The following is a 13,699-nucleotide window of genomic DNA, read 5'->3' as shown; positions in this document are numbered from 1 at the left end:
CACAGATCAAGTAACTCCACTGGTTTTGCCCTACAGAAACTTGCTCTCTGCTTTCCTTGCCAGCTGCAGACTATCTGCAGGAGTTAATAATATATGAGGCTGTTTTGTGTGACGAGCACACACACAGAGCACGCTCAGTCGGGTCAGCCTTGATAAGAGGCAAACTAAGGGACATCCACTGTGAGCTGGAGTCAAAGTTTCCAACTGATTCACTCCATAAGTTTTCTTTTACCGACTGAAGCCCATTTTCCATCGCGGTTTACGAGTCACAGACAGTCGCAGGCCAACCCCTTCCGCCTTTTCCAAATATTTATACTGAAGCCATGCCTCCCAATTTTATTTTCCCTCATCACATAATCAACCGCTCCCTATCAATTCATTCTCCTTATGTAACTTCACAATTTTCCCGTAATTCTAATAGTTTCCTTATGCTTGGACAGCCCAACCAGTGTGTATAAGCTTCCCAGAGCCTGATTAAACTGGATCCTGTTTTACAACCAACCGTTTCAGCATCTCTGAACTGCCAGCTGCATTGTTAGCTCTAAATCCTAAAGTGTTTTTCATTTTTCTCCATCTTACCCTGGCTCTGTTGTTAAAACAGAGAAAAGCCTCGAGGGAAGATGTCCTCTGGAACCAGACTGCATGCCTTTTAAGGACGCCGCTTTAAGCGCAATCATTTTCAAACCTTTATTAAAACAGTTCTATGTCACCAAATGATCACAATGAAATTCCTCTGTGGGAGCTTCTCCTCACCAGCCTAACTCGAAACACAGAGTTGTGAAACACTAACTGCACCTGCAGAAATATGCACACATCACCTGTTTGCATCACTGTTTAAAAAAATAAAATATTGCTTGAGGCAAAACAGCATCGCTGCCAAGGTCTCTGTTGTCAGAACAAATGAAAAGAACATCAGCTGTGGTGCAGAAACCCAACACCAAGACGAGTGTCACCCTCGCACATTTACAGCGACGCCACACACCAACAGCCACCATAGAGAAAGCAAAAATAGTCGAGACGGCCTCGACCTCGTGCTGTCTTTAGCGTGAGCACTGTGTCATGCTATATAAAGAAGGGAATACAGAATAGTCTTACACAATATAGTTTGCACTAAATTTAAAACAAAAAAAAAAAGAAGCTATGTTTAGGCACAAAGACCAGAAGCAAAAGTGTAGAAGAAAAAGTGGGCGTTGTTAGTCTAAAGTGCTGGCAGTTGATTTGGGGAGAGACCTTATATGATCCTTGTTTGAAAATGTCAACCAAATCCCCAAAGCCTTAGAAACTGGCACTGCAATTTGGCAATTAGTTACAGTGAGGATTGAACAAAGGGAATAAATCCAGGGGAGCAGTAGAGACGTCTGGAATAAATTCATTTCACCACTCCCTCATGGGAGGAGCCAGCCCACTCCCCCTCTTCTCACATGGTATGCACTCGCTCAATGATTCCCATATTGTGATACACATTCTACATACTCCCGCGAAAGCAACATAGCCAAAATCCACAAAGTTACACATTTAATTAATTCAGAAGTTCTTAGAATTTCACTTAAAAAGCCTCCGATATTAATGCCCAACTTTCACATAACAGCGTAGGTAAGACTAGCGAAGCAATGTGAGGAATGTGAGAGATGTTTTTAATCTAAAGTACTGATACTGGGAGTGGCAGTGTCCTCAGATGGCAAGCATAATTCAAGAAATTAACCTCAGCATAGTTTATTCTTGATCTGGTATCTTTAAGTTCACTGATAAAGAGTCTAAAAAAAGATTCCGGTAAAAATAAAACCTACCGTTGGGAGGTCCTGGGCAGAAGCAACAGCACAACTCCATCTTCTCTCAGCGTCTTCACAACTTTTAGAGAAAATGCAGAACTGCCAAGGAGTCAGAGCTGACCTCATGACATTATGTTCTGATAAAAACGAGGGGGGGCGTGCAGAAAAAGCACCCAAAAAAAAGGAAAGAGTGAGAGCGAGAGAGAAAAGCGGAGGCACAGCTGGGAAGTACAAACTACACAGCGTTGCGAGTTTGATTTAATTTGTGAGGCTTTCCTCAGTGGAAACAGCATCTCATGCGTGGTGGTTTCTGCGAGCACCGCTGGATGGAATCCATGTGCAAGGCTTCAGAGAGACTCCCAGGGACACATTCACATTTTTTCTTACAGGATTTAGACAAAGAACGGAAAACGTGACTTTTGCCAGCTATAACAAAGGCGGCTCTGTGAAAGCAGTTAAAAAAAGATTTATTGGAAACAGTGCAATTATGCAGCCGTATCCACAGGATGTGCATCACTCTACGCTACTATAGCTCGGCTTTGTTTTAAAGTCACAGATGGAACATTTTAATCTGATCACACAAAAACTACACAGGTCGGACATATTAGCTCAGTTCTTGGACAATATTTTCAGACTTATCATGTAGTTGTGTAGAATTGCGATATAAGATGTTGTTCGTATACTATTTAAAGTTCTGCCCAACTGACAAAGTCAATGAAATAAATGTTCATGATACATCAGATATAAATAACACAAAAAGTTTGAAGTGTCACAACAAAAATGTCAAAAAAAAATCCCCAGCTCTCATTTTTGCTCTTTTTGTGGCTTAAATATAATTAAAAGTTGACTATCTTTAATTCTAAGCTGCTTTTAAAACAACATTTTCACCTTTTCTGAACTTTTTTTGGTTGATTAATGTGGCCTAAAACTAATCAATAAAGATATGGATCATTAGTTAGAGCCCAACAGACAAAGAATGCAAAAGTGCATCTTAAGATATGTTATCTATTCAGTTGCCCATTACTCCCGAGCCCTGCCTGGTCTGCCTCTTTTTCACTGTGACCATTTTGTGCAGAGGAGAGAGGTGAAGCAGCCAGTCAGGGGCCATCCTGCAGCCCACACCCCTCTGGATTTTACACCAGGAAACTTGATCCCGGACGCAGCCAGCAGGCAGCGTGGGAGGTGTCTAACTCAAGGTCTTCAATGTTAAAGTTATGAACTATAATAAATTTTACTCCTAATCTTTAAAAAAAACACATTAGTTCTTTTAGGATCAAAATAAACTAGACGGTAGACATGCAATTGTTTTTTTAAGAAAACAATATTAAAAACGTCTTAAACACTGTGTTTAAGATTGTGTACTTAATCCCAGACACAATGGCCAGTATTCAGCTGTTATCTGATCTGCGGCAGCGAGACACACCCTAACCTGCTTCATCCTCTTTGGTCCGCTAGATAACCTGAGACTGGCCATAAAGTATTTCTGTGCTGACACCTTTTGGTAAGAAGACAGAACTGTTCCAACAAGAAAGACTTCCTACCTTGGCCGTGTTGAATCAGAGCCTCCATAAAGTCTCTAGAAAAATTCATTTCCATCGTAGCCAAAACAGGTTTCTTGATGATTTTTCTTTCTTACTGTATTATATGAAAAATGCAGCACACACTAGATTAGGAGTCAGCAGGTTACACACTCTGTGTTCTGCTGCAGCTAACCCACTCAAATACAGTATGGTCTTTTTAAATGTTGGAGTTCATGTTCATTGCAGGCTGGGCTAAGTGGAGGTTAGATGAAAGGTGGCAAATGCCACACACTCTGTGTTTTGGACTGCTTTGCTGCTTCGCCCTTTTTTGTGGAGGCACAGACAGGAAAAGCTGAGTGTGGTTTAATGGCACTCACATTTTTCCAGTCTCTGCTGAGTCATATATCAGCCCGACAATGGAAGGTTCTCAGGCAGATGTCATATTGAAAAGGTAGAGCCAGGGAATTCAGCACGTGGATTTGCAGAAGCATTTATCTTTTATAAGTCTTTATGCGCTGTATTAATATCTAGTTTGGGGGCCGTGTGAAATGCAGCATGTTCTGTGAGATGAAGAGAGATGGACACGCGAGTGCATGCAGCTGCAGAACAGCAGATGCCAGAATTAATGAATCAGCCACATTGATGTAGCGCACGCAGCAGCACAAATGTTTGCATGGATTTAATACTGAATACTGTGTTTAGACACCTGTAGATACCCTACAACGCCACAACATGTTTGCCAGAGTTTAAGTTAAAAAAGAAGATTTGACCATATAACACCCACACAGAGGTAACTACAGTATCTGCCTCCACTTAGACTTAGTTTATCTGAATATTTTAATGTCTGTTGACACGATGCAGACATCTCTCTGGTCTGGAATCTCAATATCTCTCAGACGTGTCAGTAAACTATGAACCAGCTTCAACAGGCTGACAGGTTCTTCCACCAATATCAGAGAAGCCTCTTTGATCTTTAAGGCTTCAAAAATACAAAAATAAATAAGTAAAAGAAATTAAAAGATTCTTGTTTGGTTGTGTTTGTCAGTCATGTAGTTGCTGGTCTTAATTATAATTTTAACTGAGTTCTGGTTGTTTTACTTAATTTAATTTGTTGGTTTTCTCAAGTTTACTATTTACTTTATTTTTACATGTTTTTTTAAAAACATTTTTAATTTAATAATTATCTTTTTAAATTTCTATTTCTTTAATGAATTAAAATGATCAACTTTACCCCTTTTCATTAATTCAGGAGCTTTTGTGAGTCTTTCAGTTTAGTTTTGATCTCTCTATTGTTGTGCTGCAGTTTGTACCTGCTGTGCTACATAAATATAATTTTGCTACCTTAAAAATAACAAGACGTTAATTAAATATTCATTGAATTAATGGGTAGTTGATGCTGTTCTCCTTGGGGAACTGAACACACTGTTTTTCGTTTGAGTATAGATCACAACCACTGCAGAACAAAACTGCCTGTTCTGCTGAATATACGACAGTAATAATCTGCTTGACAGATGCAGTTTGAACATGTAGAAGCTTCATATGTTATCTTTGCTTTTTGCTTGTTTTTAACCCTCGAAACATCTCAAAGAAAGAGTTATATGTGTTTCCAGTTAAGAAGACTAGCAGAGGTAAAGCATCACAGGCCACATAAAACGAATGATCTACAAGGTGTCTCAATAATCAGTGTTGGATAAAAGTCACATTATTTTCTTATTTGTTATAAATTCTTAATGTTTCTACAGTTCGAGTTTTAGTTACTGTGAGTCCCGTAAGCAGATGTGTGACAGTAAACAAAATGAGGACTAATGCATTTTAAAAATATAACTGTACCCTCACTAACATACAGTATGCAAACATGTGCATGATTCACATTTAGACAAAGCTTGTCTGTGTAAGTGGGCCACTGGTTGCCACAATCCGCATCTGTAAAATGACACCTAATTGACAGTCTGTTGTTATTTAGCTATATGAAAAATGACAGGACCATTATTTGTATCAATAAGAGACGAGATTAAATTATCTCTGCTTCATCCACATAAACAGAGCCAGCAGCCATAGCAACACCAAGATAGCCTTTACTGCAAATGAAAGAGGAAGAAACGGGAGGAGGAGTTAGAAGAAGCTCAAACCTTCAGGGAAGTCAGGCCCGGTCTTCTGAGCATCTTTACCTTTTTCAGGTTCTTCTGTAAGAGTGGTGCAGTCTACCTGAAGCAGAGGGATCTTCAGAGCTGGGTAAACTGGTGGGACTATAGGGACGGGACGGTCTGCTTTAGTGGCTGCAGTGGAGGAGGCTCCAGATGCATCATGAGAAATCATGACTTCTGCAGAAACTATTGTCTCACTGTCTTTTTCATTCTCTGTATCTGTAATGTCAGATTCCATTGTTTTTTCCTCGGGAATATTTTGCACAGATTTGTAAGTGTCACACTTGGATGTTTCACTTTTATCTGCAGGGCTGTAAACTTCAAGCATCACATGTTTCATCTCCTCAACATCACCTGGCAACTTCTTGTGGTATTCTTCTGTCACAACGTCAGCAGAAGATCCAAACGGAGCTGAGTTGACAACCTCATGGAGAAGGTCTTCATCTTTCTCTTCATCATCAATAAGCTCTTCCATCAAAGGGACTGCCTGGGGGTCTGCTACCATTTGTATACCGCATTCACTCGCAGGTACCTCTTCTTCAAGAACCCCCAAGAACAGATATTTGGTCTCTCTTCTCATCTCATTTAAGATCAGTTCTTTTACAGGTTCCTCAGTTGTAGTCTTCTGCACCTTCATGGTGGCCATAGCAACACGTCCAGACTCCTTATAACCTGTTTGTGGTTCAGCACATGTGTTCTTAAACGATTCCTGCAGGACCTCTGTTACTGGAACACCAGGAACCTTCTGAACTGTCTGGATTTCTTTTGGAAACTTTATCACAACTGAAGGAGAATGAAAACCTTGCTTGGCCTCCTCGACTGAGTAATGACCTCTGGTGGCTTTGTCTTCATGGTGGAGAACAGAAGCATTGAAAACTTTACTGTGACTTTCCTCTTCTATGCAGAGGTCTTTGTCCACCTTGAACAAGGTAGTGTTTTGATCTCTAGGCTGACCAATGGACATCTGGTAGGAGCCTCTGAAGGTTTTTGGAAGTCTGTCAGGTTGTTCTTCTTCAACTCTCTTGTGACGGTAAACGTGCCTGTCCGTAACACCCTCTTGGGTTCTTCCTTGGGCCTTCAGTTCTGAAATGGAAGATCTCGGGCCTTTCACGCTTTGAACTCGAGCAGAAAATCCAGGGCGAAAAATGCGATGAAGGGTTCTAGGCATGATTTCTGGAGGCAGGTGCAGGTAATCTCGCAGGTACCCGATACCTTCATTGGTGAGATAATAATAGGCATGTTTCCAGGCAAAAGTCTCCCTGACGTAGCCTTTAGTTTTGAGAGAGCCCACGGCACGGATCACCTTTAGGTTATTCACCCCATTGAGATCAGGATGCATGGACTGTGGCCGCCTGTCCTTCTTAACCACAATGACGCCATCTTTGAAGAGAAGCTCGTAGATTGCTTTCAGATTGGCTAATGGCATTACCATTCCAGCCACCATTATGTCTTCCCTTGTGTTCTTTGAGATCAATGCGCAGTATTTGCATAGAGAAATATATCACAAAGAAGACCTGTTAAAAATTCTTAATTCTACATAATTTTGGATTCACTTTGATGAAGCATTTATCTACCCAGTTGTCATCATGAGTCAGCATGGAGAAACAGCGATGCTCAGAACCCCTCCTACCTTCTCAGTCCCCAGTCGAAACAGAAACAGTGTGGATGAGAGGCGAGAGGGAAGAGAGGAGGAGAATCTAAAGGGGTGTGCGCACACAGGATGCAAACAGAAACCAAAAGGATCCAAACAGAGACGAGAAAAGGAGGTTTGGACCTTGTGTGGGTAATGGGCAGTGCCGCTGCTACAAAACCCCTGCTACCTTAGCCAGCTTTCAACACAAAGTGCAAAAACAGTGTGGGTTTTATATATATAAAAACGCAAACAATGAATTCTTTCTTTGCTAAATAATCCGTCAAAATCTATGCACAAATCAGACAGTGTATGACAATATATAATCATGAAATAAATATTTAAAATGCAAGATATTATTCATGTCTAGTTACTTAACGTGAACCAGTTTTAGTACTATTAGTTATTTCATATATGAGCTGATGGTGTAGAAAACTGTGCATCACACACAAATTCACCATCACTAGGTTGTCATCTTAATCCTTCCTCACCAGCCTCAGATGAGAACAACAACAAGAGTTTACCAACAGCACTGGAGACAAAAACAATAAAAATAGTTTTTGTAAAGTCACTGCAGGACTTACTGAAGGTCTTAATAACGCAGGATTGGAGTAACTGTAATGAGCTAGTGGTATGTTGACTACAGTCCAAACGGAGCCTGGCAATAACTAAAGAATTAAAACCAAAAAAGCCAGACATTACATTCTGCCTTTTAGCATACCTCAGAGTCATTTGGACAAATAACTGCACAGAAGATTTTCAGTAAAAGGATGGTGATTTAAAATGTGCAGCACTCTAACACAGCATCAGACATTAGAAGTAATACACCTGTAATAACACAGGGATACAACAATTAGCGGTGATGGGTGGTAATCCAATCATCTGTAAGACAGACACACTGCAGAATAGTACATATACCGTGTTACATGCATGAATGAAATGAGACTTTAACATTCAAACAGATGTGTAGGTAACAGATAACAGGGAAAAAAACAAGCTGAAAGCTAAAACATCTGATATGGGGCAGGGATGACACAACCAACAGGCCTGAGGGGATAACAACCATGCATACAATGCTGTGCAAAACAGGGACAGCTGTGGCGAATCATCGGCATGTGTTTTTAAAGGCAAGAGGTTTTGAAAATGTCACTTTGACGAAATACAAGGTTCCAGAATGAAAGGCTCTCTTTGTATTCTAAACTACTGAATTTGCCCAATATAATATACAGTCATGGTCACTAATGTTTTCCAAAGGTTCTTCAGTGCTATTCAAAGACACCAAACCTAAATGTCAAACATTAAGTACAAACAGTGTATAATCTTTGGTCTCCATGCTTTCCTTTCCTCACTCATAGCCCACATCTCCGGCCAGCCAATTCTGCAAACCTAAATGGAAAAGCCATCAAGTCGTGGATTTCCCCATAAGAAAAGACAATTGTGCCTGTGTTTAGGTCCATGTTACTCAACCTCCTCTGAGACCAAATGAGACTGAACAGCAGTTATAAGAGTCCAGGGTAACAACAGCTGCCAGTGGAGCTAAAAATACAAACAGGAGGTTTGGAAAAAGTCTGCAGGAGATGGTGATTTTCCCTAATTCTTCCTAATTTTCCCTCTTCTCTCTGACAGCTGCAACATTTAACAGTCATTTAATAATAATAATGAATATAGGAGCACATCTCTGCTGATCACATTAAAATCTCTGAACAGAAAACCTATTAGGGTGAAGTGTTGAAATAAATACAGAGGTTCAAGCTTTTTAATTATTTTTCCAAACAATCAATTTTATAATCTGCTTAATGAAAATCAGCTTTTGCCTGTTTGTGTCAAACCCATTTGTCAAGAAACTTGATTGCTCTACTGGGCGCAATGTTTTATAAGAAATCGCTTGGAGTAAGAGCATGCAGGAGAGGGAAGATGACTCCCTCTAGCAGGTCTGGGGCAAACAGTATTAAGCTATTTCAACATTATGCAGTCACATAAACACTGCCACTGATAAATCAGAATTCTGGAGATGGATATAACCCCGCCCTTTTGGGGCATGGCAACAATCAGCGCAAATAACTTTTGCGCCAGATGAGGCTCCACTGCAGATCATACCCGGCAAATGATCTCCTGCCAGTTCCATCGTATTTCGATAGGCTGTCATAGAACTCGAAATGATATACTGAAGCGTTAAGTGAAGATGTCTGGAAGAATGAATCACAATCTTTTTGCTAGCACAGATAAATTCTTGCTGCATGGCACAGCTGGTAAGAACTCTTCTGGTAAAAGAAAACAGGCCTCTCACAGCGCAAGAATTTAGTGGTCTTGGGATTCATCAAAAAAACTTGAGGACTGTGTTGGTTCACTGGATGCAGAGACTTAATCGCCATGTGTTCTCCATTACCTGTCCGTGGCTCTATATCAAACACACTGGCGGCAACAATAGAGTTTTTGTTTGGTTTTCAAACACAGAATCATAGATGGAGTGAAGTGAAGCTGTCTGCACCTGCGTCACACCTCTAACAGCTTCAGTTGTAGCCTTTCTTAAATGCAATCTAGAGATTGACGATCTCCAGTCAATCTTATTAAAAACAGCCTGATGGGAAAAATAAAAAATAATACGCATCCTCAACCTTTGTCTGGATATAAATAATGTAGATGTTTATTGTTGCTCTCTCCAAGTCATGATGAAAGCTCATTGCCATGGTGGCGATGGTCGAGGTCGAGGGAATGAAGACAACTCAAAGTGACACTGGGTGCTTTAAAATAAACCTATTCAACTCTACTGGCAGATAAATGCTCTCCACATTCCAGTGCGTACTTTATAGCGAGTCGTTTAAGCTGTATGGTTGTCTTCCAAGTCGTTAAATTCAAGTCTGCATTTTGACATTTGGAAATGGAGCAGTGGGAAAATGCTGGGAGGACTATTGCTGAAACAGTTCACACACACGTGTGGTGATAAATTCTGCAACTATTGCACTTAAAACATGTTCCTGACACGATGTTCAGTTAAGTCCTGAGGACATTCTGCAAACTGAACTGTCTGCAGTGCAATGGAGGCCAAATTCCTCTGGATAATGTATGCATTAAAGGCGTCATCCGTCTTATTCTCTGATCCATCTGTGCTTCTGGAGTTAGTACTTACATCTGTCCACCTCATGTAAAACGAGTGCAAAAATCTTTTAGTGATTTAAAAGGCACATTTTTTCCCAAGGCAGATGGATACGGTGTCAACTTTTAGCAGAATGGCTCATGGATTTAAAATTTGCTGGAAACTCCATATAATGGAACCTTTATATGGACATCTCTACCCTTACACATCAGCCCACTCACAAATATGAGTGAAAAACAGAGAACACACACAAGAAAGTAAGTGTACCTAACATTAAACTAAACAGAGTGATAAGATTCACCAACAAAGCTTGTAGCAGTTTCATACTAATTTTAGAGATGGAATCTCTACAATGCAGTTTAGTTTAGTATGGTTTAGTTTAAATGTATTTGAAAAAGGAAACTTAAATCTCATCAGAAAAAGATGAATCGCACCTGATTAAACTGCAAATGTTGAAATATTATACAAATACAAATCCAGTTGGCTGTTTAATATATTGCTTTTTGATTATGCATTTAATTAAAACATCCCATATAAACCAAAAATACAGCTAGAGGTTTTTTGGGAACTGATAGATGGTTAATGTTGACAAATCTGATTTTAACATCATGGACGTATATGCTTGTTACCCGGATAGCATCATTAAAAAATGCACATAGGAGAAAGCAGAATTTCTCATAAGCATTTTTATCAGTGCTCAGCGAGGAGTTAATCAATTTCATATGGAGCCATGTCTCTGCTGCATTAACGAGTCCTTGTTAAGCTGAATAAACACTGTGTGATTTGGGCCTGTCCCAGAAGAAAAACAACCAAAGTGAAAGAATGAAGCTATAAATGGAGCTCCAAACACTGGCCAGGTCAAAGCTGCCCACTGCAATGAAATTGTTTTAATCAAAGGAGAAAGAGAGAGCTGCTTGTGGCAGCAGGAGTTTGTTTGTATGAAGTGTCTTTATGCTGTTATCATGACAGCACCAAGAAGGATGTAGCCTGTAAACAAACAGCAGAGGAAACGCAGCCTTGTGTCACAGCCTGTGAGTCATTGCACCATCTAAATATACTGAACTTCTCAATGTTTATTAGATACGTGTATTAGATACATGTTGCAGAGCGTGGGTTTGAAGTAAATTTAGACATGATCGGGCTGTTGCTCACCACTGTCCACTTTTCTGTTCTCTTAGCTAATAACAGAAAGAAAGCTACTTTTTCACAGCTTTTAGACACCCTTAAATGTGTATGACTACTTGATTTACGCCTACCTGGGACTGACACTAATTATATATCTCTGTATATGAGCAGACAGCTAAGTTGAGGGCAGCCAACAAGGCTATTCAAGCTTTCCTGACTTCACACCTCGATGTCAAACTGTCCTTGAGTGAGATGCTGCAGCATCCTACTGCAGAAGAGGGACAAACAAGAGGAAGATCGCTGACATTCAAACAGGTCTGCAGGCTGATGAGTGGTATCAGGGTATTTCAAGCATTTAATGGTTACTGGAAACTACTGACTGTGCAGAGCTGTGGCAGACTTGTGACATGTTAGCTTTACTTGGCAAGGCCTTATTTTTTTCCTGAGCTATTTTTGATGGCTGTAGCTTTATGTTTCTCATGTTTGATCAGTAGCATCTAATCTCTAATCTGAACACAATCTCTAATGTGACCAAAGCCTGAGAGCAGAACATTATTGTGTTGTTGCTGGTGTTTGTTTTAGCAAAAATCTTGTCAGTGCTGATAGTAGCATGCTTTATCCTACCATGCACAGGTAAATGTGGACAAATATGTAATTAAGACAAGAAATGGTTACATAAACCATGTGAGTTTTAGAAAAATGTAGCAACTATTCAAATATTTGAAAAGCATATTTATCACTGATTAACACAAAATGGATAACAGCATCAATGCATTGTTTTGGCTTTAAAGGATCACAATGTCAAGCCGAACTTATTAGACTACAGGTTTTTGTTGGTAATGCACAAACCACTATAAATACTGTTCACAGCATAAAAGCTTTGGATCACAAACCATCTGAAAAAAAAAATGGCTGATGCTGTTAGAAACTAATGGACCTCTGAGCCAGTCTGAGGCAACACGGGAAGGAATGAAGCAGCTCAGTGCAAAGGTGGTTTGAAAAATCCTGAACCTAAAATGGACGACTTGGAAAGTAGAAAATGGATGAACGCCAGACTTCGCCAAATCAGATAGGAGCATCATATGATTAAGAGGAACCACAGCGTAGCAACGGAAATGTGAAAGTGTGTGTGTGAGTGACCACTGCAATGAGTCATCAAAACCCATGGCAGGGCGTGGCTGGCCAGGAATGCCTGCAGCCACAGTAACATGACGCACCAAAGAAATATGAGTGCATAGAGTACAAGGCCAGAACAGTGGTCAGAGGCAATAGCATCGCTACTGGCAACAATAAGAAACAGACACACTCGTCCAGATGTTGAGAGCTTCTCCTGCTCACCACACAACCTGATCCAAAAGTTTCAGGTGATAAAAACATCAAAAGAAACTCTGGTTTTGACATTATTTTGGAGTTGCTCTGTTACCATTCACGCACACACCAACCAAGAAACTCAACTCGAGCATTTCAAAGGAATACTCCCCTAAAATATAACCTGTTGCTGAGCCCACAGGCTCCGTTTGCCTTCAACATGGATCGACGGACCTCCTCATAACCCTGGATCACCACTAAATATCATTTTAATTGATTTACTGTCGAGGAAGGAACTGTTCAAAACATACTGAACATACTGATCGAGATTACTGTGTAAAAGCTGTGAGACAAGTTTAATTCTCTGGTATTCTTTTCTTTTGCCTTGATACTGGCTCACCACTGGAATGCACTTAAACTGCTGAGAATCCCAGCTGATTATACACAGATCACCCACAAGTTCTTAGGAAAGGGGAGTAAACAAACACTCCTCACCAGTTATAATTAGGGGACAGTGTATTGATCGAACCCTTCAGGCACATCTCAAACAATTAATTATGTTAGTTTTTTAAGTAATGTATTAGCTGTATATTTTCACCTGCATAGATTTATCTGATCTGCATTGGGACTACAGGTCTAAATTATCACTTTCAATTAAATGTGGTATGTTTGCATTTTATATTTATGTCTATAACTTTGACCGTCCTTGTTAAAGAAACAATAAATACTGTGCAGGACCCCCTTGTGCAATCAAAGAGCTGGACACAGATCTGATGTGGTGCAGAGTGGGGTCTCTGAGTATCTAGTTTACTCTCGGATGAAAATCTTGGAGGGTGTGGAGGCAGCATCAACACTGTGCTCTTTGTTGTGTTCCTCAAGCTCTCCCTGAGCTGTTTTTCGGGCGTGGTCGGGAGCATCGTTCTGTCGGGGAGCCGTTTTTAGGAGTCTGCACCAGTTTTCAGCAGGATGACCTACAAGGTGCTTTATCGTGACAAAAATTATAATTAGAAAAAAAGAGGTAAAATGTGTCTTTTAATTACATAAATTTTCATGAACATGAACTAAATAAGCGTGAACTCAGTGCGACACCCTGATGGGAAGTGAATTTG

The 13,699-nt window shown here is 40.2% G+C and overlaps 1 protein-coding gene across 9 annotated transcripts in view; it reads right to left on the bottom strand.

The window, feature by feature from the left end:
* Positions 1-13,699, bottom strand: part of pleca (plectin a) — a 105,456-nt gene that overhangs the window by 47,720 nt on the left and 44,037 nt on the right. The window contains exon 1 of one of the 9 annotated variants that reach the window (XM_085396576.1): positions 1,788-1,857. The exons of the other annotated variants lie outside the window; for them this stretch is intronic. Coding sequence (XP_085252702.1) covers positions 1,788-1,827 — 40 coding nt within the window. The 5' untranslated portion in view covers positions 1,828-1,857. Of the gene's footprint in view, positions 1-1,787; positions 1,858-13,699 lie in introns of those variants that run through there. 9 annotated transcript variants of the gene reach the window in all.

The sequence above is a fragment of the Rhamphochromis longiceps genome, linkage group LG22 (assembly GCF_057381845.1).
Source record: "Rhamphochromis longiceps isolate RC_006_pf linkage group LG22, R_longiceps_female_GT1.1, whole genome shotgun sequence".
Taxonomy (NCBI): domain Eukaryota; kingdom Metazoa; phylum Chordata; class Actinopteri; order Cichliformes; family Cichlidae; genus Rhamphochromis; species Rhamphochromis longiceps.
Note: the sequence above shows the minus strand (reverse complement) of the source record. Positions and strands in the feature narration are given on the sequence as shown.